Source organism: Xyrauchen texanus, chromosome 31 (genome assembly GCF_025860055.1).
Source record: "Xyrauchen texanus isolate HMW12.3.18 chromosome 31, RBS_HiC_50CHRs, whole genome shotgun sequence".
NCBI classification, from domain to species: Eukaryota; Metazoa; Chordata; class Actinopteri; order Cypriniformes; family Catostomidae; genus Xyrauchen; species Xyrauchen texanus.
The window spans coordinates 9,681,328-9,707,923 of NC_068306.1; the positions used below are offsets into that span (position 1 = coordinate 9,681,328).

At 40.8% G+C, this 26,596-nt stretch overlaps 2 protein-coding genes across 2 annotated transcripts in view; one reads left to right on the forward strand and one right to left on the reverse strand.

The window, feature by feature from the left end:
* The window catches only part of LOC127624804 (calpastatin-like), a 711,053-nt gene that overhangs the window by 44,431 nt on the left and 640,026 nt on the right, over positions 1–26,596 (reverse strand). The gene's annotated exons all lie outside the window — the stretch shown is intronic.
* The window catches only part of LOC127624833 (collagen and calcium-binding EGF domain-containing protein 1), a 57,655-nt gene continuing 49,409 nt past the window's right edge, over positions 18,351–26,596 (forward strand). Inside the window, exons 1-2 of the mRNA XM_052099785.1 lie at positions 18,351–18,537; positions 18,689–18,769. Of these exons, the coding sequence (XP_051955745.1) occupies positions 18,431–18,537; positions 18,689–18,769 (188 nt within the window). The 5' untranslated portion in view covers positions 18,351–18,430. The remainder of the gene's footprint in view (positions 18,538–18,688; positions 18,770–26,596) is intronic.

Here is a 26,596-nt window from a genome sequence, read left to right on the forward strand (position 1 = left end):
TGGTGACCTCCAGGGCTGATCTGTGTCACGCCATTCTGCCGTGTGCACAAATGCATAGCTAAATTCAATCTCCAGAGGTTGGAAACACTCAAACCTCAAAACAAGGCTATCTACACACAGAACTCCTGTAGCAACAGTACCAGGAACAACCTTAACTGAAGGGGCTTATAGGAAATCTCAAGTGTTAACTTCCTTTGTCTGTCAGATGAGCTGTCATATGCCCATTCTTTTGTGCAAAGAACAGTATAAACGTAGCTGTCCTCAGAAACTCAGTGTGCTGTGAACGTTCTAGACGTGGGTGCCAAAGATTGTGTTTTTCATTTGGTCTTGTCTGCTCAGGATGTGACTAAAAGGTGTTTCATTTTCTCTCCGTGAGCTGTTACATTTCCGGAGAATAAAACACAGGAGAGCCCACTTTCAATTTGTGTTGCGTAAGGTAGAAATCTTCAGTCATAGGGACAGAAAACTGTCATGGGGCAGCGGCAACACTTAACCCTTAAATAAAAGGGTCTAAAAAAGGATTTAAAAGTGTCTAATGGAACCATAATCCACGTTCAGTTATCATGCAATGTATATCGAGTAATAAGATCAGAATTCTGAAATCAGAGCACAATGTTTTGTTATTTAAAGAGGGTGATATAATGGGAAATTCATTTCTCTTGCTCCTTTTTAAATAAAAGAGTTTGTGTTCAATGCAGAGATGCAGTAGGCTATACTGCAAAAACAATTAAAAATAAATGGGAAAAGAATGCAAAAAATGCTTCAATAAAAACTGTTAATTGTTAAAATATAATGTTAATTATATTTTATTTAACAAGGCATGATACATAAACTTTGAAATAAATGTTTTTAAAATTATGATTTTAATTAAATATTCTAATTAAAATTTGCAAAATATGTAATACTTTATTAATATAATTCATTTAATTAATATATGACAGCACTGAAGTTTATTTTCAATTTTCAAAGCATGAAAACTGTGTTACAGTGATGCATTTACAATTAAAGTGAATGGGGCCAATCCATAAACATTAAAATACTCACTGTTTCAAAAGAAAAGCCATGAGACATAAACAATATGCATGTTAACATGATTTTATCATGTTAAAATCACTTTCTAACCTTTTCTGTGTGAGGTTCTATCCATTTTTACAAATTTGTTGCCATGGCGACATAATGCCGTAAACACTAAAAGCCTAAAATGACCCTAAACCCCTAAATGATCATATAAAGATACAAATGGTAGCGAACTGTTAAATATACATGCACCAAAATGACCCCCATTTAGTGTCTGGAACATGACCACTGTATTTTTATTGGTGGTGTAGTGGTCTAAAGCACATAACTGGTAATCTGATAATCAGAAGGTTGTGGGTTCAATCCCCACAGTCACCACCATGAGCAAGGCACTTAACTCCAGGTTGCTCCAGGGGGACTGTCCCTGTAATAAGGGCTCTGTAAGTTGCTTTGGATAAAAGCGTCTGTCCAAATGTGTAAATGTAATGCCAGTTTTTAACTGTAAATACAACAGGGCTGCAATATTCCAGGTTTTACTCGCCTACAGAAGACGTGCACAAGTTAAATGGACTACTTTTTAAATACTTCTGGGTCCTTTTTAAAGCTTTAAAATGAGGCACAATCCACAGTCTGGATTGCCTTTGTATTGAAGAGGTAGGTATGCCTTCATTCAAACATCTCTTTTGGGTCCCCCATAAGATAGAAAGTCATACGGGTCAAGAATGACGTGAGGGTGAGTAAATGAGGGCAGAATTTTTATTTTTGGACAAACTATTCATGTAATAAATTAATGAACCTTAGATGAAAAAAATACATTTGTAATCAATCATAATTTATACAATGCAGTGACTCTTTTGCTCAGAAGCCATTGACATTAGCTGCAAGTATGGCGTTGGTGTTTCTGCTGTCCTGAAGGAATCAATCTAAACTTGGTGTCAGTGATTCATAAGCTGCAGGCATGTAGCACTGACTGTTTTACCACAGTTAATTAAAAAGAAGTAAGAAACACAGGAATATTGATTTGTTCCCCTCAGTGCAGGTACTAATTCCTGCAATGAATATGTCAGCTTAAGGCAGGGATGGTCAGCAGGACCTTTGCTCCAGGGCCAATCAGAGACTACGATATTTAGAGACATGACATTTGACAGCACTAAGGCAATAAGAGAGAGAGAGAGGCAAATATTATCATATTTAGCGTCAGTATATTTTTAATGAAATGTAGGAAAAATATATTCAAATGCATTCTTAAATAAAAAATATCTCAAAGAACTTTTAATGATTTGCAAATAGATCTTGTTTTCTTTACATTGTAGTGCACAATTAATTTAAAAGCCATATTGAGTGTTTTGAAAGAACACCCACATAATTAATCTAAAAAGTAATACAAATCGAATGAATTAAACAGATGTTTATTAACAAATGAATGTTTAATGAATGTCCAATTTAAAGAGTTAATATGTAGATAATATCCTGGTCCCTAGATTTGGCTTGGGTCCATTCTTCAATGTAAATCTATGGGATTTTTTGTCATAATATAAGATTCTACAAATAATTGGTGATATCGTATCCAATCTGAAAATGGAACATTCAATCTTGCATTGACATAAATTGAGGACTGCATTCGTATATTTATATATGGTTTAATATGCAAGGATTGCATTATTCAATCATACATCGTTTTTAATTTCTACTCCCGTTCTGATTCAGAGAGAAAGATCAAATCTCTTGGGTGGGAAAAAAATGTTTAAAAGCCACTTTGGTAATATTATAAACATAGAAAATTCCACATACTGTATGCAGTAAGATGTATTTGATTGGGGTCAGATTGAAAGGTCACTGCTGTCTATTATAATGTAAATCAGTCATTCAGACCCCATCATAGGTTCTTTATGGGTTTTAAATGCATGGTGCATTAATGAAAGAACCATATGTAATTGCATTGCCAGAGTGAACCAATTATTCTGAAATCTTTTGCATACTTACACCCTTGTTAAGACTCCACAGAAGGGTTGAGTTTGTTATCTAGATTTAAGCTTTTGACGTTCTTATGTCTTGTAGGTTTTTGGTTGATCTTTGTCTGAGGAATTTGCATGGTGTGTTAAACTGTGTTATTGTTGTCTTCTTTTCAATTCTAAATTGAAAATTATTAAATTCAATTTAAGTTGCTTTATTGGGATGACAAAAGTGCATTTTGTATTGTCAAAGCATTAAAACAACATAGATAGTTTAGAACAGTTGAACAATTGAATTAGAATTTTAACAAGCAATATAAAAGGACAAAACATTGAAAATCATAAAAAACAGATAATAAATAATGATTATAATACATGATATAACATGTAAACTTTAACTTATGAACTACATAAACTGAATTAAACATCATCTACATCTCTTCACATTGACTCTTTACCCTCTCTTAATCATTTTCCGTAAAGCCTCAGGTGTGTTAAAAAATACTGTGCTGAGTGACTCCAGCCAGGTCTCCTAAGCAACCAAACTGGCCTGGTTGCTAGGGAGGGTAGAGTCACATGGGGAAACCTCCTTGTGGTTGCTATAATGTGTGATTCTCGCTCTCGGTGGAGTTGTGCGTGGATGCCGCGGAGAACAGCATGTCTCCATGGTAACGTTCTCAACAAGCCAAGTGATTAGATGCACGGATTGACGGTCTCAGGTACAGAGGCAACTGAGATTCGTCCTCCGCCACCCGGATAGAGGCGAGTCACTGCACCACCACGAGGACTTAGAGTGCATTGGGATTTGGGCATTCCAAATATGGGAGGAAAAAAATGCAAAAACAACATGAAACCTAAACCTGACTAATGTTTTTAGTATATAATAGAGCTAGAAAACACTCAGAACTTCAGTTCTAAATGTCTGATGATAATTTGAATATGAAATGAAGTTCAACTGGATGTTTCCCTACCAGCAAGGAGGAAGGGCAAATGAGACCGGCTACCAGAGAATCATTGATGTATCTGTTCATGACCTCCCTCTCAGGAGCCGAGAGCAAATACAGCCATCCCCGAGGTGGAGAAGTTCCAGGGAACAATTAGATAGCACAGTCGTATGGGCGATAAGGAGGAAGGGTCACAGCACGGGACTTGCTGAACACCGCCCTCAGATCAAGGTATGTCGACAGCACTCCGGTTAAGTCTGCTGGATCATCCTGCAATGAAACAAGACTGGACAGAGGAAAAACCAGAGTTAAGACAATAAGGACTCCAAGCAAGAACAGTGTTGGTTGGCCAATCAATGTGTGGGTTGCACCAACACTACTGGAGCTGATGGAGACAGGATAAGGAGGAATGACAACTGTTCCATATGATTCCCGGAGATGACTGTGACTGTCTGAAGAGGAATGAGCAATGACGGACAGTGGTGTTCCGCTTGAGGGTATGGGCGTTGATGGGTTCATCCAGCTGAAATGTGGGAAGTCGCCATTTGGATGTTAATACAAGGTCCATAAATTTACCCTCAGTGCCAGAGTCAATGAAAACAGGAACAGTATGACAGGCTGATCCAAATTGCAGTCGAGCTGGAAGTGTCCAAAGTCCAGGGGATTTATCCAAAAGTGTTGCGCTCACCAGTAACCCCTCTTCTACTGATGAGCGATGCCTTTTAATGGACAGGTGGCAGCAAGGTGACACGGGGCAGCACAATACAGACATAGTCCATTAATAAGGTGCCGCTGTTTCTCCCTACGGGAGATTTGAGTCCTGGCGACTTGCATGGGTTCATGATCGTGTCGAGGTTCTGACGAGTTAACTGGAGAGGCTGAGCCGGCAGGATGATCAACCGCCATAGCAGGTGGAAGACAGCGTCGACAGTGATGGTGACGTAGAGTGTGGCATTGATCGACTTGAATAGTCAAATCCACCATATTGTCAAATCATGGAGGTAAATCCAGTGAATAAATCTCATCCAGAATGTCATCAGAAATCCTGGGCAGAATGCGATCCCTCGTAGCATGATCATTCCATTCACAAGTAGCAGCAAGAGTGCGAAACTTGATCGTGTAATCCGCCACCCCTCAATCTCCTTGAGCCAAGCAATCAAAAACTCGGCGGAGCTCTGAAATAAATGTCTGATATGAAACACTGCAGGATTCAGAATACCGTGCAGAATAGAGAGTAGTGTGTTCCTCAGTGGAGTGTGACAAAACTTGTTAGAATCCTCTGTGGAAGCTGGGCAATAAGAGAGATGTCCAGTGGACAATGCGAGCAACAGCACAAGTGTCAATAGATCGGAAATCCTTCGTGGATTACCAGGCTGAACTCAGCAAAAACCGGAAGGCAAACCACAACCCGAACAATGAGGGCAACCATCAGAATGACAAGACAGGACCAGCTAAAAAAGGAGAGCAAGGTTAGTACTCAACTTAGTATAACAATCTGGCAAAGAAACAGAGAAACATGATGGCATATGTAGGGAGTGAAATCAGGCTGGAACCGGTGTTGCTTGAAAAGCTAATCAGTGGCACTGAGAACAATGATTGTTCCCATAGAGTCACAACATTATGCATGTGTGTTTATGATTTTCTCTTTTGGAGATGTCTGTGTATGTGTGAGTTTCCTGGGCCCCAGGGAACTGGATGTTTGTCTGAAGCAATGGCACTATGGGACAAACCCATATATTAGCTGACGCGCTCCTGTCTGACAGTGATAGATGTTGATTTTGACAGTCTCCGTTTGCAGTGACAGCACAGGCTAGTCTTACAGCTTAGAGTACAAGCCATGAGAAAGGAGGAGAGGACTTGGCATGTGTACAGACATTGTAAACAGATTATCATGGCTGCACTATAGCTCTGTCCCTTCCTGTTACTCCTAGAATTCCTTGCTACTTCCCCTGTCAGCAGCATTACCCTGTGGATGAGACCATCTTATACCAGCATGAATTTCTAGTTGCTCAAGGAAGTTGAAGACAGTCAAGAAGCCTAGTAGGGAAACCAGCAGACCAGCATCCCATGCTGGAGACCAGCAGGCCTTAACCGAATATATTGCATATGCTGGTGACCAGCAATGCAAAACAAAACAAAACAAAACGCACAACACAATACAATGAAATGCAAAACACTAACAAAACTTAATGAAGTGCAAAAGAAAAGATAAGGACACAACAAAATGAAATACAGACCAAAATAAAACACAGAACAACTAAATAAAACACAGAACGTAGCACAAAACACAAAAGAAATAAAAAAAAAATATATATATATACATATACATTTATATATATATATATATATATATATATATATATATATATATATATATAAACAAAACAAAACTCAAAAAGAAATAAAGCCTAAGCTTGCTTGCAGGTCTTAGCTGGTCTCCCAGGCTGGTCTTTTTGCTGGTTTTAGAAGGGTTTTGGACACTTTTCAGCTAGTCAGGCTGGGAGACCAGCTAAAGTAGTACAAGCTTGACAATCTTAAATCAGCTAACGATTAGCAAGCCAACTAAGGCTGGTTTAAATGGATATTTCACCCGAAAATGTAAATTAATATATAATGAAATAATGAAATATAAATCTTATTATTTTCTCAACTTCATGCTATCCCAGATTTGTATGCATTTCTTTCATATGCTGAAATTTTAAAAGAATATCTCAGCTCTTTTGGTCTATACCAGGGGTTCTCAACCTTTTGCAAGCTGGGCCCCCCCCCAAAGCTGGTTCATTGCAGTTGAGGCCCCCGCCCTGCCCATGCTTTATTGTTGTTATTATTATTATTATTATTATTATTATTATTATTATTATTATTATTAGCAGTAGCACCAGACTTCTAATGTGAGCTTGCAGGCATTATTATTATTATTATTATGAGTAGTAGTAGGCCTTTCATCATTACTAGGCTATTGCTATATAATTATATGAGGTTACATGCTTTATTGTTGTTATTATTATTATTATTATTATTATTATTATTATTATTATTATTATCATCATCAGTAGGCCTATTATCATTACTAGGCTATTGCTATAATTGGGAATTGGCACCAGACCTCTGATATTAATTTATGCTTTATTATTGTTATTATTACTAGGCCTAATAGTAGGCATCATCTGCATTTTTACAGAAGCTTGCTGGTAGGTGATGTTAATGTGAGACCTGAGCCTGCTTTGCCTTGCAAAGATCCTCAATTCTTGGCTCAATGTTTGATAAACATAGCCTCAAATCATCCTCGATTTGTGCACGATTGCGGTATTTCATTTTGAGTGCAGTCATTTTTGAGAATTCTGCCTCACAAAAATATGTCGACGCGAAAGGAAGGAGAATCTTCAAGGCGACGTCACAGAGTTCAGGGTATTCCTGCATCAATGCTGCCCAGAATGACGAAAGAGGGCAGGAGCTAAAGAGTTCCTTCAGTCTACTGTCACTCTTCAGCTCAATAAGCTGTTCCTGCATATCAATTGATAGCTCGTTTGCTGTGCACACAAACGTATCTCAAACCCACGCAAAAGAGCGATAATCCTCTTTAAAGTACGTCGCAAATTGTTTTCTCATTGCTGACAGGTGCTCAGACGCTGATTGAAATAGGGAGGAGAAATCGACTCGGTTACTAACGTAACCTCGGTTCCCTGAGAGGAGGGAACGACTATTGCGTAAGTAGCTTACGCTATGGGAAAACTCAGTTTCTCGAGAAATATTGAAGTCTTTATGTAAAACGCATTGCAGCTGCACAGCAGACAGTGATGAGCGAGGCAGCTCGGTCATTGGCTGTGCTGCGGCAACTGCTCGAACCAGTGACGGGGCGACTTAGAACGCGCGACCAATGGGGGCCTGCTCAGAGCCTGCTGAAATTAGCATATGAGGGCTATATAATGAACGTCCTGTCATGCCAGTTCTTTTAGGTTCAATCGACTGAAGCGAACTGACCAAGCACAGACACGGCAGCTTACGTAATAGTCGTTCCCTCCTCTCAGGGAACCGAGGTTACGTTAGTAACTGAGTCGTTCCCTATCGAGAGGTCTCTCCTATTGCGTAAGTAGCTTACGCTATGGGAACACCATGTAAAACGCCAGTGCGTGCTGACTTCAGCTCTATAAAGCCAGAGGCAGGTGCCTGAGCCTTAAAGCAAAGTGATATTCCACGAGCCGGCCAGCGGCGAGCTATATAGTGGGGTATGACAGGGCCCTTGCCTTCAAGGTGGGCGCTCCTTGTACAAACACAAGCACATATCTCGTGTACTGAGGTTTTGTGTACTGGTACGCATAATAAACCCTCTAAGTCGGTCAGAGACGGACCTTATAAGGGAGGAGATGATGCCCAGCATATACATACTCCAGTTCATTCCACAGTCAGACTGATAGAATGTTGGAATGCAGTGAGGGGACCTGTAGGTTATAAAACCTGATAAATGTCGAAGGCGAGGCCCAGCCTGCCGCCACACAAATATCTTCAATGGGTATCCCACTCGACCATGCCCACGAGGAGGCCATGCTCCTCATAGAGTGAGCTCTGACACCTAAGGGGCATTGAAGGCCCTTGGCTCCATAAGCTAGCGCTATAGCATCCACTATCCAGCACGATATTCGTTGCTTTGAGACAGCGAGACCCTTAGTTCGGCCGCCAAAGCATACGAATAATTGTTCCGTCTGTCTGAACAGGGCAGAACGTTCCAAATATACTCTTAGCGCCCTGACCGGGCAGAGTAAATTTGCATCACCTTCGTCTGCTGAGGACGATAAGCTGCCAGAGATATCACCTGTGCTCTGAAGGGTGTAGAGAGCACCTTAGGAATATACCCGTGCTTTGGCCTAAGGACAACTCTGCAGTCGTTAGGTCCAAATTCCAGGCAAGCAGTGCTTGATGACAGCGTGCAGGTCGCCCACTCTTTTAACTGAAGCGAGTGCCAGCAAGAGCGTGGTTTTGAGCGAGAGCTGCTTGAGGTGCACGGTTCGGAGAGGTTCGAACGGGGCACCTTTGAGTGCGTCCAGGACCGTGGCCAGGTCCCAGATCGGCACCGAAGGTGGGCGAGGAGGGTTCATCCTCCTAAGCCTCTTAGGAAACGAACGATCAGATCGTTTTTCCTAATGAATGTCCTTTATCAGGATTGTGTGACGCCGCTATGGCAGCCACATAGACTTTGAGCGTGGAGGGTGTGCGGCCCGCCTCCAGCAGCTCCTGCAAAAGGCGAGTACACTTGGTATCTCGCGACGCTTTGGGGTTCAAGCTCTTGGTATCACACCAGTCACTGAACACTTTCCACTTTTGGGCATACAAGCCTCAGAGGGGGCTCGCGCCTCAGTAATGGTTTTCAGAACTCCACTGGGGAGGTTCTCGGGAACCCGTTGAGGGGCCATGCATGGAGGGCCCACAGATCGGGGCCGGGACGAAGAATCATCCCGCTGGCCTGTCCGAGGAGGTCTTGCCTCAGCGGAATCGGCCATGGGGCAGATTGCATCATCTGTACCAGCTCTGGAAACCACGTCTGGTTTTTCCAGAGTGGGGCTACCAGGAGCACTGCACATTTCACCTCCCTGATCCGACTGATGACCTGAGGCAGCATCGCGATCGGAGGAAAAGCATACAAGGGGCGGCTCGGCCAAACTTGGGCGAGCGTGTCCGTACATTTTGAGAAGAAGAGAGGGCAGTGCGCGTTTTCCTTGGAGGCGAAGATTTCCTTGGAGGCGAAGATGAGACCGAGCAGTCTCTGAAATCGTATGACGGGGGCGTGCGCGCCCGTTCTGAACGATGTTGCAAGGCGTCGAATAGAGAGCGCGCGCTCTGATGAGAGGCGCGCTGTCATCTGCACTGAGTCTAGCACTATTCCCTGAAAAGAAATATTCTGGCTGGGGGATAGCACGTGCTTTGCAAAATGTATTCTCAGACCCAGGCATTGTAAATGGCTGATAGTCCAAGATCTGTGTGTCATTAACTGAACCTCTGATTGTGCTATGATTAGCCAATCGTCGAGGTAATTCAGTATCCGCACTCCCGCTGTCTCAGGGGAAGTGCCGCATCCATACATTTCGTGAATGTACGGGGGCCAATGATAGGCCGAATGGTAGTACTGTGTACTGGTATGACTGTCCCTCGAAGCTGAATCTCAGAAAGGGCCTGTGGTGAGGCGCTATCGGGATGTGAAAGTAAGCGCCTTTCAAATCCACTGATAGAAACCAATCCCGGGCGAACTTGCGCGAGGATATGTTTGGTTGTTAACATTCTGAACGAGCTGAATCATTAACGCTTTGTTCAGATGTCTGAGATCCAGGATGGGGCGAAGGCCACCGCCCTTTTCGGACGAGAAAATAGCGGCTGTAAAAACCGCCTCGCTCAAAGAGGGAGGAACAGTTTCTATAGCGCCCTTCTCTATCAGTTTGAGCACCTCGGTGCGTAGAACATGTGACACATCTTTCCTCACTTTCGTCTCGACCACCGCTGAAAAGCGGGGTGGTCTGCGAGCGAATTGAAGTGAGTATCCGTGTTTTATTATGTTCAAAACCCATTTCGGCATGTCAGGGATTTTTTCCCAGGCTTCTGCTCGCACAGATATGGGCTGAATGCCGGCTGGGGGCGTGTCGCAGTGAAGTATGGGCCCCGCCGGCAAATCGCTTTGTGCTAACACAGAATCTACGGCTCTCAGAGGCGCAGGTGCGCGCTGAGCAGCCGTATTGAGTGCCGAGTGCAGAGGTGCGTGTGAGAGTACAGGCACATGCGCTATTTCCGAAATGCTCACAGCATGAGTCGGAGAGGTGCTTGAAACTGTATGAACAGTGTTTTGAAGTGGGGGTGCATTCATCATTATGGGCACGTTCGCCACATTCATAAAGCTTTCGCGATTTAGCGGGAGTTTCTTAGCTCGCGCATTGCATCTGTGATGTTTGCGGCATAGCTGTTTGAAACTGTGTGGGTAGCTGTGTGTAGGGGTGCGTGCAATACGGCAGGCACACGCGCTACACTTATAGCACTTCCCATTTTTACTGGGGAAGTGTTTATAACTGTGGGAACAGTGCTTGTGTGTAGTGGTGCATACATGACAATAGGCACACGATCTACATTTTTGAGACATCCAGCCTGAGCTGGGGAGGTGTTTGGCACTGTTTGGACAGTATTGATATGTGGGAATGCGCACTTTAGTGTGGACATGTGAACCCATAGTGACACAGGCAGAAAATGACTCTTTTGGTGATTTCTGTGTGTCGCCGTGAAAACGGCGTTTGATTGCAGGTGAGCGAGTTTTATGACTGGCCCATTGACTGCTGTATAGACATTTGCATCCGCCTGTAAGGGGACTGGGTAATGTTTTAAATGTTTGCGAGGGAGCGGTCCGGCATTTGCGAGACGCGTACTCCCTCTCTTTCTTCCTGCTGTTAGGAAGACTTACGAGGCTCTGTGTTCAGGGTGATTCTGGGTCGAGGGCCTCGTTGCTCCTGCGGCTTTCTTCGGCCAGCGGAACGCGAGCGGCGTCGAGCGTCCTTTTCAGGTCTGCTCTTCGGCTGGGAGACGGGCGGCTCTGCCCTGGCTCGCTGCTGCTGCTGGGGCAGTTTTTGAGATGAGCTGGAGCGCTTAGGCAGGAAGTGATGCATAGCTTGCGAATCCTTCCGCGCCTCAGTGAAGCGCTCCGTGAAATCTCTCACCGTAGGTCCGAACAGGCCGCTCGGAGTGACAGGTGCGTCAAGGAAGGGTGCCTTATCCGCGTCCTTCATCTCCGTTAGCGTTAGCGACAGATGGCACTCAAGGACGATCAAATTAGCCATGGCCCGGCCAATGGATTGGGCGGTGGCCTTTGTGGCTTGCAGAGCTACGTCCGTAGCACTGCGCAGGTCCTTAAAAGCGTCGGGTTCAGGTCCAGACTCGTCCATAGAGCGGAGAAGTTTGGCCTGAAACACTTGTAGAACCGCCATTGAATGCAGCGCTGACGCAGCTTGACCGGCGGCGGCGTATGCGCGACCGGTGAAAGCTGATGTGGTTCTGCACGGCTTCGATGGGTGAGAAGCTCTCTAGGGGCGGAGTTGCCTCGTAGCCTCTTTCTCTCACGCCGTCCACTGAGGAGAGCGAAGAAGAGAAAGAAGGCTTTAGGCGAGCCGAGTGTGGGGCTTTCCACGACTTTGTGAGCTCGTCGTGCACCTCAGGGAAGAAAGGAGAGGGTCTCTGTCGGGGGGCCTGCCGGCGCCCCTGCAGGAACCACTCATCCAGCCGGCTGCGGGCGGGTTCTTCCGGAGAAGACCAGTCGAGCCCGAGGTCTTCCACGGCCTTAGACAGGATACGGACGATCTCCGAGTCCATGCTGGTGCCCGCGCTCGTGTCCGCTGATGCCGATGGCGCGGGGTCGAACCAGGCGTTGTGTAATCACCTTATGCCCACCAGAGAGAAGCTCTCCTGCCTGGTCCTGATGCAAAGAACACAGCAAGGTAGTATGTGATGGAGAATGAATCTGATAATGGACAGAGAGAGTGAAAAAGAGGAACAATTATGTGAAACACAAGAAGATAGTATCCTGTAATAAGATATATATGCTGCCACAGTCACAAGCCAGACCAAAATATACATATGCAAACTAGAGATGGTCAAGCTATACGATTTTACATAGGCAAAATGCTTAACTATAAAAACCCAGCACTGAGAAAAAGTTTTTTTTTGTCCTGCCAAATGTGTACATACACACATAGTAATGCACCACATTTTTCTGCCTAGAATTGCTTTGATGCATAACCCCAAAAATGCTGATTTTTCTTTTTCTTTATCTCAAACAACTGAAAGAATGACAAACGCAAAGCAACCTTATCACACTGCAAGCAAAATGGCTTAAATCAGCCTCAGAGTTTGCTGGTCTTAGCTGGTTTAAAATAGTCTAGTCTCTCAGACAAGCTGAAAGTGGTCAAACCCGCTTAAACCAGACCACCCTGACCTGTCTGGGAGGCCAGCAAGCCAGATTATGCTGGTTTAAAATGTTATTTCAGAAAAGTTTGACTAGAAAAACACCAAAACTGAAGCATTATTAAATGTTGCACTGGCAATTTCATTATTTCAGGTTAGGCCTCTGCATGTTAACATTCACCAGCAGCAAACACAGACCAAATGGACTTGTGGGGAATATTTTATTCTGCCCCTGCTCACTCGCTGTGTGAGGGATGTTTGCACCTGGAGACATAATGACCCTGCTCATTTTATCTATTTATCTTATCTATTTGTCTTACTTTTTTCTTTCGCTCCCCTGTATTTATAACACTGGTCATCCATTTTGTTATGATGACAGAGGTGTACACTGTGCAGGTCTTTATACTAGGGTTGAAGAGCCATCTTGTGGTCAACAGTGGTATTACAAATGGGTCATTCCTGTTATGCGGCCACTGAGATATATATTATATAGATCAGTGAATGCATTACTAATTTGGACTGTAATTAAAAATGTAATATACCTCTGAATATGCCTGTATGTATATAAAAGTGTTTACCAGAAATGCTCTTATCAAGCTTAGACACTTTATTACTTATAAATGAATACACAATAGAAACGTATAAATGATAACCAATTGAAGCTAAATGATCAAGAAAACATGTTTTGTATAAAACATTTAGATTGAAGAAACACCTGGAATAAGGCAAAGGCATGGCAAAAATAGCATCATCTGCTCAAGCCCCTAGTGAAATTATTTAATTAAAAACTAACTGATGATTTCCATTTCAATCTGAGATTCATATTTTAGCCAGTATAATAAGACATACACGATAAGCACTTGAAATTGTACTGAGCGGTTTGTCTCCCGGGCTTCTGGGTTTTTCTTCAACCCTGATCATGGGATGCCTTGGTTGTCCCTTTGTCAGGATTATCAACAATAAGAGGAAATAACAAAACTGATCCACGATGAGAAAGTACATATGTACAACAAGATGAGCATTTTAATCTGTGATGATGCAGTGAGCGTTAATCTCAGTTCACAGATTCAGTGTACAGGGAGGTCATGTGAGGTAGGGAATCCAATAAACTGCAAATCTTAAGATCTTCCTTGCATGATGTGATGTTTGTGCATGTGTGTGTGTTAAATATTATCTTGCTAAATATATATTGTAGGTCTTGTCCTGCAGATTTCACTGATGCAGAGTTGTAACAAATCCCACAGCTTTATTTTCTATTCTCTGACCTTTCACATCCTTCACATATATTCACAATCCAGTTGAGTAATCTTAATGTGTCAACGATCAGTCAGTAAAAGAGAGTGAGGGATTGAGAGTTCATTGCCCCAAACTGACCTTGATTATGGGCCGTTGATTTTGAGGACCCAAAGGTCAGCATGGTCAATTCTTTCTGTTCTCATTCACCAACATACACACATGAAAATGCCATTATCACAACGAGTTCTGGAGAACCCTAGTTCTGTCCTGACAAAACACAGAAAGGAAAAATGACACATTTCTGAACTTTCTTCAATCATAAAATGTGTTTAGGGAACAAATACAAGTGGATAATTAAACAGTGGCCCCAAGTAGCAGGATAAGTAGACACTTAAGTCACTTGGTTTGATGAATCAAAGCACACTTTTAAAGGAATCGTTCTCCAAAAAAATGAAAATTATATCATCATTTACTCACCCTCATGCCATCCCAAATCTGTATGAATTTTCTTTCTTCTACAGTTCACACAAACAAAGATTTTTAGAAGAATATCTCAGCTATGTATTTCATGCAAATGAAATAAATAAATAAATAAAATGTTTTTAAAACAAATGTCCAGAACTGCACCTCCAAAGGCACATAAAGGCAGCATAAAAGTTATCTATATGACTCCAGTGGTTAAATCCATATCTTCAGGATTAATTTGATAGGTGAGAAACAGATCAATATTTAAGCATTTTTAATCATAAATCTCCACATTCACTTTCACATTCTTCTTTTGTTTTTGGCAAATTGCATAATACGCGCATATCGCCACCTACTGGGTAAGTAGGAGAATTTGTAGTTCTTTGTAATTTGTAATTGCTTCTGAAGACATAGATTTAACAACTTGAGTCGTATGGATTACTTTTATGCTGCCTTTATGTGCTTTTTGGACCTTTAAAGTTCCCTCACTTTACTTGCACTTAATGAACCAACATAGCTGAGATATTCTTCTAATAAGCTTTGCTTGTGTTCAGCAGAAGAAAGAAAGTCAAACATATCTGGGATGGCATGAGGGTGAGTAAATAATGAGAGAATTTTCATTTTTGGATGAACTATTGCTTTAAAAACACTTAACAAAAAGAAGTTATGTTTTAAATAATAAAACATCTTGGTTACTGATGTAACCTCTGTTCCCTGATGGAGGGAACGAGACGTAGTGACAGTAGGGGTTCAATCTTGAGAGCCGCAATCATCTTTGCTTTAAATAGAAAAGGCCAATGAGATGGCATGCATCACTCATTCAGATTTATGTTGAGGAGCCAATAGAGAGTCCCAGCCATGCCTGGTGGCATTACTCCTCCACAGAGTTCCTCACTGAACACTGGATGCCTCTTTAATTCGTTAGCACAGTTAACCGGTACGGGGAACTCTTGTGGACAAAAATGTGCACATTATCACCTTTGAAAAAGGAGAAAGGTGCAATGCAAGCGGTACACCCAACCGGCCGCCTGGTCTACCTTCTTTTACTGCTTAAACTTGGGTCGAAACCGGGTCTATGCGAGGGTTATAAAACCTTGTAAAGATATTGAGTGTAGCCCAAACTGCAGCTCTGCATATCTCTCCTAGAGAGGCCCCCTTGCCAGTGCCCAGGAGGACGCAACACCCCTAGCGGAGTGCGCCCGGACTCCCAAGTGGCACGGCAAGTCCTGAGACTGGTATGCAAGGAAAATGGCATCCACTATCCAATGGGCTAATCTCTGCTTGGAGACAGCTTTCCCCTTCTGCTGTCCTCCAAAACAGACAAAGAGCTCCTCCGAGCGCCTAAAGCGCTGCGTGCGGTCCAGATAGATGCGCAGAGTGTGAACTGGACACAGCCATGACAAGCCCGGGTCTTCATCCTCTGAAGAGAGCGCTTGCAGGTTCACCACCTGGTCCCAAAAAGGAGTGGTGTGTGCTTGCCGACCCGGACGGCTGAGTCTCAGCCCAGGACGGACCAGGTTGGGGAGCAGCCGCAGTAGCACCTTGCTTCGTGAAGACGGAAGTGAGCCGCGACCGCAACTTTCTCATATGTATATTCTCACAATGAGAACACAACCCTTCCACAAAAGCCGCCTCGGCGTACTGGCACCCCAGACACTTGAGGCAGATTTAATGGGTTGAAATAGCACATGCAGACGAGAAAAATACAACAGTGGAAAACTGCAGTCTAAGCACAGTTATAAACAGTTTTACATAGCAAAATAGCATATAAGTAAATAGCATATCACACTAGCCAACAGCCATAATTACACTGATGATGCAGCGGAAATCCACACATAAATGCCAAACAGATTGCATTAGTGTGGTAAAGTTAGTTTTAGTTTTGTACTTGGCATCACATTGTAATGTCACACTGTGGTAGACTTTTGCATCTGACCGCCTCCACAACAACACATCAATGCCTACATTACCTAATCACTTCCGTAGCCCCACCCAGTTGAGCAGTGAGATGGCAGGTCAGTCAAGAGCAGAGTCAATTATAGCAGTGGGTGTTTACAGTCAAGTCTTAAAGGAGGAGTAGCACCAAACAGAGTGTTTCTGACAGAGGGTCAGAATGAGAGTTGAAAATGTTTTACTGTTTATTTTTTAATTAATTATTTTTTTTTAAATGTGTGCAAAATACTTTACTAATATTATAAGTGAACCTTGGGGAACATGTTAAAATAATAAATATAAGGCATACCATGACCACTTGAAAAGTTGAAAGAATGAAAAGAGTTAAAAGAATGAGACAAGGAGGGTTTATCACTCTTAAAACATCCTGACATGCTTACAAAAAGTACGTTCGGAAAATATAAACTCAGGGAAGATTCATTAATAGCATCATACAAACAGTTCCATGGTAACGTCCAGTCTGATATTTTTAGAGTGGCTTACTCATGGTTGAGGATTCTGAAACTCATGAGATGTGAGATTATCCATCAAGAGGGTTTGCTGGAATGCACATCTTCATTTATTGCTCTTCAGATGGTTGTAGACGAAGTGAGATCATTTTCAAGAACTGAGCTACTACTTTCAGCATGCATGCACATAAGAAAGAAACTGCTGCTGCATTATCAGCCACTAGGGGGCGACACTGTGACTTTCAAAAGGTGGTTCCCTTGGCAACAACTGAAATCATTATTTGAATGACTACAGTGTCTTGAACTCTAATGATAAAAACAACTGTAAAATGTAAGAAACGTAAGCATGTGCTAATAAGAGATTTTTTTGTGCTTCTTGTGGCAACAGGTCCCTGGCCCTATGGGACCAGCCAGGGGTCATATGGGTACCCTTACAACTTAAATGGCAGTCAGAGGTCAAGGAAAAAGACTTGGTGCAAACAATCCCAGTGTTAAGGGATGTCAGTTTGCGTAGATTAACCCACAAGGCCAATCACAGTTGGACATGAAAGCTGAAAGATGGTGTCATGTTTTCCTGTCTTAGTCTATTTTCCAGTTGAACCTCAAACAAAATAACTGCCGTCACATCTCATCGCTTACACACAACACAATTATTGATTCAATCATTAAGCTTACCAACTATTTCAATTGTAAAATGGTAACCTGTAACAGCTCTTATAATAATGCTTTTCTTTTATACATACAATATTCATTGGGGTCTGAGACGTATTGGATATCTGTGATTATTTGTTTATTTACAATTTTTGTTTATTTTTTTCATTTACACCTGGTAATAAAGCTTTAGTATATAGATATATAAGTTTAAGTTTATAAGTTTATTTCTAGGTCAATGTGCAAATTATCTCCTTTTGTACAAAAGGTCAGATTTCCCTGCTTCCTTGAAGCACAAAAGATGCTTTTTTAAACCATGTTGGAATAACATGGATCATCAGGTCTGTGCAAACTTGAATGCATGCTGTCATATTGCCAAATGAGGTTTTGCTGATATTATAATTTGTAATGATTTATTTATATGTATATTCGTTTTATTTATTATATTCATTATTATAAAAGAATGCAAACTAGAGGCATTTTCAGGTGTGGTCTCCAGCTGTATATATACCCACTTTAAATACATAACTAAACATATTGATGTTTTAGCATGTAGGCTTCAGTGCATAACCTGGAATTTTACCCGATGTTCGAAATCATATTACCTATAACTTTTAATTTGACCTCTGGCCATTATTACATATGAAATCCATAACTTGTAGTTTAAGAACTTGTGGAAGTTGATCAAGTGTGGCAGTAGGAGGGGCCGGATGGATATTCTTGAACGGTGGAATCTGCGCGTGGGGCTTCGCGGGAGGTAACCAATCAATACTCTCCCAATTCCACTGAAAGAAGCGAAGCCGCTGGCTTTAAACGGACACGTATCTGACTGTCTGAAATGGGCTACATGGGCAGAGGAACTCCTCTCAGTCTCGCTGTGGTGGTAATATTGTTCTCATCGGGAATGCCGTGGACTTTCCGTGAGGAGAAGGAGGATGCGGACAGGTAAAGTGCGCGTGCAGTGCACGAGTTGTCCAAACACGTGTGCAGTCAGCTTGCTGTGACTAACTCCGTAGGGGGGGAGTGCTGTCATTTGTGTTAGGCAGATGTATTTGAGTAAAACGAAACGGCTGACGACTCGTTTGTGTTATTACAGAGAAGTGTGTTCGGAAAACAAAATCGCAACTACGAAATATCCGTGCGTAAAATCCACGGGAGAGGTTACCACATGCTACAGGTAAGTGAATGTTTATTTTTACAGCCCAGTAATATCTGTCTGTCTGTCTGTCTAGTTAAAATAACTAAATGCATCATATACATTTTAAAGTCCTCATTGAACAAGTAATGCAACGTTGACAAAGGAATGGTTTTTATTTTTTTTATTTCTTAATAAAAAAAAATTTGATTGGGTTCGTTGCATTAACTTACCTGTGTTTTGAAAATAATAAATAATAATAATAATAATAATAATAATAATAATAATAATAAATATATAATATATATATATATATATATATATATATATATATATATTCTCAATTTTCCTGGAAGGCTTCTAAGAAATTATTTATCTTAATTGTTTTGATTTTGATTGCTGACTTTAGTGTCTTGGCAAATCTGAGCCCATTATATGACTTTGAGATCTTTTCTGAAATTCTAGAGAGGAAAAGTACAGTTATTTGGGTCTTTTCCTCAAGAGAAACCGCATAAGGAGACCAGCACAACTTTCCATTTGCTCTCTATTTAATCTCATTAGATATTAAAGATCTCATTCACAATCTTTTCTTTTCTACTCGGTAGGTTGTAATAAAATCGCTGGTTTCATTGCTTTGACAAAGGCACTGGCATGGAGCAACATACATACTCTTCACAAAATAATTAACCCACTTTTAATGTACCATTGCATTCTACATCACTAACAATCCACAGAATTTAGCTGCGCTTTATGCAATTCATATGTGACAATGAAGGAACCATACTGAGTTTTATTGCAAAAAAAATTAGACCCATATTGTTGACTTTTAAATTGAAAATTGCACTATAATTTGTTAGTTGCAGTTCATGATGATCATTTCTGGAAGGGGAATGTTTTATTGTCATCTAATGGAGGACTATATTGTATTGGCAATCACCAGATCAACCCTTGATTGGCAAGCATTATCAAGAAACTGTTATTTCTGCTATTTCTATTTTCAGAGTTGGCAGGGTTCTCAGTGACCTTTCCTGTCTGGCATGTTAAATAATCCGGTTGTCATTTGGTGTGGCGGTTTTGAAAGGAATTAAAAGAAAGCAGTGCAAAATCAGTCTTTGAAGTTTGGGTATTATGATGCTGGAACTTAAAGCTGGCTCATGATATAAAGCAGGCGTTTAGCCTTACCACGGTTATTTAAGATTATGATGTGCCTTGACAGCACATTTTGTTGTTCCAGTCTACTGCTTTGCACAGAGATTGTTAAATTTGTGAGACAATGGTCTAGATGTTCAACAACCGACTAGCTGTTTGGTGAAGTTGACCCAAGTTATCTAGATATTTTTGTTTTTGCGTAATATCCCGTATTGAAGCTACAAAATGCACAAGGAGGACTCCACATCCGGTTGGACTGTGAAACGTTCCTTAATTAATCAACAAAAACCTCAAACGGTCCCGGGTGTGAAAATTTGGCAACCTATCACATAAGTCAGTATGTTGTCTGGCAGTACAGCTGACAACTCGCTTTTGGCGTCCCTCTGTGGACATTTCACCTGGAAAATGAAGCTCACATGTGCCCATATCCCTAATAAGACTTACTGCTTTGGCTTTTGGGGGCAGTGTTTCTGATTTTGGTAAGCACAGACCGATTTTAGCTAAAGAAAAGTCAACTTATTGACTTTCTGAATTCACAAGTAGATCAGTCTGGTTTCAATGGGTCTTGTGGTTTTGTAAGCATCCCACAACGAGTGATATGTTTTTTGAAAAACACATCTCGAGACCCCTGAAATCTGTTTCATTTAGTTGCCCTCAATTTAGCTGTTTTTGAACACCAGATGCGTGTCACGTACAGTAAATGTATATGAAATATGCCCAATCGGCTTCAGGTGAACTGACAAGCCTAATTACACAGATCTTCCTTAAGACAGATTAGTCAACTTAACTAGTCGTTCAGGCAACACACTAACAAGTCGATTTTGAAAATATGTTGGTTTGTACATCCCTAGGTTAGTTAATTACTAAGGCTTAATGTGTTTTTGTGAAGCCTCTTAATTAGTCATTTATCTGGAAAGGAAATTGACAATGGAAATTGTAGAAGAAAGCTTTTGTTTCTTTTCAACCTTTCATTATTCTTTTTTTAATCAGTCTGCTGTAGGGGTGCATCATTTCAGTCCATCTGCTTACTGGAAGTTGTAATCTAATGCAGAAACAACTACAGCATTTTTATTTCAGCAGGTGTTGACATTCAGTGCTTTGAAACACTTGCCAAAATTGCTGTTAAGCTAGTCCTTGTAAATGCCTGGCGTGTGTGGTACGCAAGTGCTGGTGACCTGTGGAGTCCCGAGTCTCTCAAGCGTGCATGGAGAGCATTTGCGCACTAGGTCTCAAGCGAGCAGGCCTGTCATTAATATCTGCTCTTTAGCAGATCACTGAAATGACTCGTCGCTGTTTTGATATGAGCTCATCATAAATTATCAGGTGCACTTAATAACCCGCTTCTCTTGGGTTGTGACTTGTTGGCTGTCAAATCTAAGTGTTTTCATTTTACCTTCAATTTATGTATTATGTAATTTACTCACCTTATGTTGTTCCAAGACCTTTTGATATTTTTTTCTTTAGTGGAACACAGAATGAGATGTACAATTTTAGTCTCTGCGACACCATTCACTTTCATTGTATGGAAAAATATGCAATGAAAGTAAATGGCTTTTCAGTGAACAATCCCTTTAATACTTCAATGTCTCTGATCTTTGTATGCCTGCAAGCAAGGGTTTCTCTTGAATAGATAAAAATGGCAAATAGAGGAGAATACTTGTGCATTTTACTACAACATTATGTTTGGTTGTGATCCATCCTTGAGATTGATAGCTGTGAAAACTGGCCACATCAGAGCTCTGGATCAGAGCTTTTGGAGCTCTCCTTGGCTTAACTGCAGATGTGTACAAGTATTTATAGTGCTTTGTTGCTCCAATCTGCATGCAGATTTTGTATCTGAATACAATAAATTGCCAAGTAATGCATCCCAAAGATGAATTGTACAGTGTTAAAGTTGCATTGGAGTTTTACAGTGGAAAGCATGTTATTTGAAAGATCATTGTGCAGGTTATTGATATAATTTTGTAGAATTTATAGGTCTGTTTTCAATGACCTGCAACATACAAAATTAGATAAGGGTGACAAGTTTTGGATTAATGAATGTATTTTATTGTTTCTCAGAATTGGGATCAGAGGCAACACGATAAGCCAGATCAGAAATGACCACTCCGGGAACATTCTGAAGGTGTTTCTGTAGCATGAACACACAATTGAAATGCCACTTGGTTTTTCTTCCAAGTATTACTGGTGGTTTCAAGCTTATATCTGGGCTCTGCTTTGAAGCATTCCAGGCAAAAAGCAAAGAGATCCAAACAGACAAAGGCTATCCTCAAAACCCTCATGGATATCGCTCGCATTTCTCCCACACAAACCCCTGGGATGCAAAGACCAGCTATGAACTTACACATGCAGTTCAGCTGATCACAAACGCTTGTTCATTGCCAGCAGAAAGCCTTTTAATTTTTGATTCATCCTTTTAAACAAACTAGAAAACCTCTAGAGTCCAGGCGCATGTCCTCCTCAACTCTGAAGTACATCTTTTAATGTCCATTGGTCTCTAGGGAGAGTGTTTCCAAAAGTGAAAGAAACAAGATCATCTTTTCTTAATGTGTTTTCAAACCCAGACATGTCTAAAGGCTCCCTTGAGCATATGCAGATGTGTCTGGCATATTCACAGTAAACCAAAACCTTAACATGACTTCACAAGGTTAGCTGTTACCTATACAGCTGAATGCTCCAAAGTAGATTTTTCAGGCTTGAGACTTTGAAACTTTGTGGATTTTGGTTTAGGATGACATTTCTGCACTAATGGCACAAAATGGAATTGCAAAAGTTATTGTTTCCAACCCATTTTCTTCAACCACTCCTTCAGAGAATTGCTTCTTGAGGGAGACCAATGTCTCTATCGCAGCGTTCAATGAAGAAGGGACAACTTTCACAATTTTTAAGTCTGTTTTTGGGTTTGGTATAATTAATGTCCAACACAATGATATCATCCTGCTGCTCATATATAATGTCCTAGTACTCTCTAGCTTCAAATGGATGTCTCAGTGAGTTAAGGGACTGTTTACGTTTTAGTCAGGGGACTGTATTGACATTACTTCCTAGCCAGAAACCGGAAAGGAAGATTGAAATACTGCTGAAGATTCTGTCTCTGTGTCCAGTTTCGCTCTTATTTGTGACAGATTTATTTGACCATGTGAATACATGTGGGTATATTTGAGTATTTTTGAACGCCATTAATGAGTTATGTATATCTTTAAACATGTAAACGGGCTGTGTTTGGAGTAGGGTTATAAAATGTAGCACAGCAAAAAAAAAAAAAAAAAATTCTGTTTGTATGTTTCTTGCTAATTATCGCAAGATTTCTTGCCATGTTTTCTTGCCCTCCGGTTCCATTATTGTAACTGATTCATTCTTATACAGAGATCAAGGTTTTTCCTGCATAGAGAATTATGAGGAATTATATTTGCCTCCGTCAAATTTTGTGCCACCTCCGACTGTAGATGAAAATCAGGCAGGCAGTCACGTACACAGATAGACGCCAAGTGGTGCTCAAGCACCTGCCCTCTTTCACTAGATAAGTGCCCTTTTTGCAAGTGTTTTTTTTTTTTTTTTTTTAATATTTTGGTTTTTATATATTTTTGTAATTCTGCGAGATCACACAACCCCCTGCCCCTCCCCCTCTTTGACATTCTTTGTCACAGCCTCCACACAGTTAAAGCACACAGAACGAGCAACATCGAAGTCTACCTCACCAGCCTTCATTTGTGACAGCCAGGTAAGGATAATGTTTGCCCTAAACCTTGACATTGTTTGCCCCTACTGTGAAATTAAACCACTATAAAAAAAAATCTCCATAGAATCAGCAGAACTTAGCCAATATCCCTCCGTTAAGTGTAACAACAAGCAAGCTAATCAGGCGTTAGCTCAAAATAGCACCATGCCTGGTCGGAAATGCCCCCAAAATTCAATATTTGAATTGCTCCTGTTTGAGTTGTTGTTTTTTTATATTTATAACAACATAATCAATCCTCTGGGGTCACTGGAGGTGCTGACATGATCACCTGACTTTTTACCTGATAATAGCAGAAAGAAATACTCAGTAATTTTTGGTCATGCAGATAAGAGTAAGACATCATTCGAAACCATAAAGAGTATACTTTTATTTGTGTACACTCACAATAACAGCAAAACCACCATTGTGGTTTTGTAAAATAAAGAAATCATACATGCGCTTTCTGCCATCTCTGTGAATTTCTGTCTGGAGCGCATCACGAAAATGAACCTAAACTCTGAATATACTTGCCTCACAGACATGAGAAATATGTCTATAGAAAGCTTGAATTGTGTACTTTTAAATGAACCAGTTTAATTCGAAACCAATGATGAACCCAACGAGAGGTACAGTCTCTCCCGTTTGATCTCATTATCGTTTTTCAAAGACACGCTGTGAATTTACCTCCAGAAGAAAAGCATGATCCGATACGGCCTTTCTAACACAAGTGTCTTAAAAGTTAATTTTGTGAGCAAAACTGGAGTCTACAAAATCTATTATGTGTTTCACGGCCTTATTTCGGTGACTTAAAAATGACTACCCACCCATAATCTTGATTTTCTCAAAAATGGAAACATGTACATCTCATGTTTGCAGGCTCTTATGTTACAACACTGCTGAGAAAGTGATGCAGTTTATTTATTCATTTTGTTAATTATTCATGCTTGACATCATGACTACAATCATGTGAACTGTGTATGGGCAACATTTTGTATTGTTCTCAAAGCAAGTTATGGAAATTGGAATCAAGCCCCTTTTATCAAAAGTCCAAACAAGTGATCTGAGGGTTTTACTGAACCTAAGATCTACTTGCATTTGTAAATGCCACTATAAACCAAAAACATAATTACATAGAATAAGTAACAAGTAATAACATCCAGCACAGTTTCAGTTGTGTGCCTGTCAATCTAAGCTATCAGTCTAATCCCAGCTGTAAAACGGTGGCCGATTGATCTCTACAAATCATCTCTTCCCACCATACCCACCCACATATGGTACCTGAGATCAGAGATTAACTTAGTATCGGGTTTTATTTAAGAGGTTAATCAAGTGCTGTTTGTTTACTAAACACATTAGCTGTTATGTTGTATTTAATGTTGAACATGTTACCTTTTTTTTTATTAAATGTGCTATAAGTTGATAATTGTCATTTTCCTCAATCATCTCATTATTAGAATACCTAGAATATGTTGCTTTACAGTGTTTGCTTCAGCCAGTGGAAGGCATGGTACAACTGTATGTTTGCACATGATCAGGATGGTACCACCTCTGCCTCATTTTGAGCCTCATCTCTGGAGATGTACATTTGTTATTATAAGTGGGTTTTTAAAATCTATCACTTTTAATTGATGTAGACTTTGCCAGTATGCATGTTTGATCAGGCTTGAGTTTATCTTGAAAATATTGATCACAAGTTGCATGAGCTCTGTCAGCTTGACTGACACTTGTTGACTTGTGAAATATTGGAGAAATTTATTTCAAGGCTTAACATGCCCGTCCCAATGATGTAAGACAAATTTGCTTCTAAATTGTGAAAATATTTAAGCATAAATTGTATCCAACAAACATTTTAAGAATGTTATCCTCCCTTAATATTCAAAAAGCTACTAGCTGAAAGTAATTTGAGCAAATCATTCTTGGAGCATCTGCCCTTTGGGATTCTAGTATATACACTCTTGGGCCGAACTATTATGCAATTTAACCGTGATTAATACCCTTCTTTGTTGAGTTGACCAGATTGTTCTTATCGGTGAAAGTTTTGATCTTGTCAACTAAAGTGCTCATAGGGCAAGTGTTTTGGGGGTTTTATTGAAAGCGCTGTCATCCAAAGTGTGTGTGTGTGTGTGTGTGTGTGTGTGTGTGTGTGTGTGTGTGTGTGTGTGTGTGTGTGTGTGTGGCGTGTATTTATCACTTTGTGGGGACCAAATGTCCCCATAAGGATAGTAAAACCTGAAATTTTTGACCTTGTGGGGACATTTTGTCGGTCCCCATGAGGAAAACAGCTTATAAATCATACTAAATTATGTTTTTGAAAATGTAAAAATGCAGAATGTTTTCTGTGAGGGTTAGGTTTAGGGGTAGGGTTAGGTTTAGGGGATAGAATATAAAGTTTGTACAGTATAAAAACCATTATGTCTATGGAAAGTCCTCATAAAACATGGAAACACAACGTGTGTGTGTGTGTGTGTGTGTGTTTGTGTGTGTGTGTGTTTGTGTGTGTGTGTGTGTGTGTGTGTGTGTGTGTGTGTGTGTGTGTGTGTGAATAATATATGGCCTATGAATTAAGCTATTTGGTTCCCAACATAGCCTAGGTATTATTTCACGATAACTTTTCAAATAGTAGCATGTTCTACTGTGATCGCAACCTCATCACGTTGCATGTTAAATTCAGCATGTGGTGTTCATTTATTATCTTGTAATAATTAGTTTTCATTTTTAAATCCAATTGTGTTTAAAAAATGTATTAACATTTGGTAGTCAAATCAAATAATTAAGAAAGGGATAAATCACAGTTGGTACTACTCATTCGTTCATCACCATGGAAATGGAAGGTCAAAATCAAGCACATTGCACTGGGATACAGTATGCCATGCAATATGCTTGTTTTTTTTTTTTTTGGTGCTGCATGCTTATTTTGGCAAATGTAGGCCATCTGGGTATTCTATGCATACAGAAAGTTCACATCGCCTCTTTAACTTGTGGAGGGATGATTGAAGCTGAAA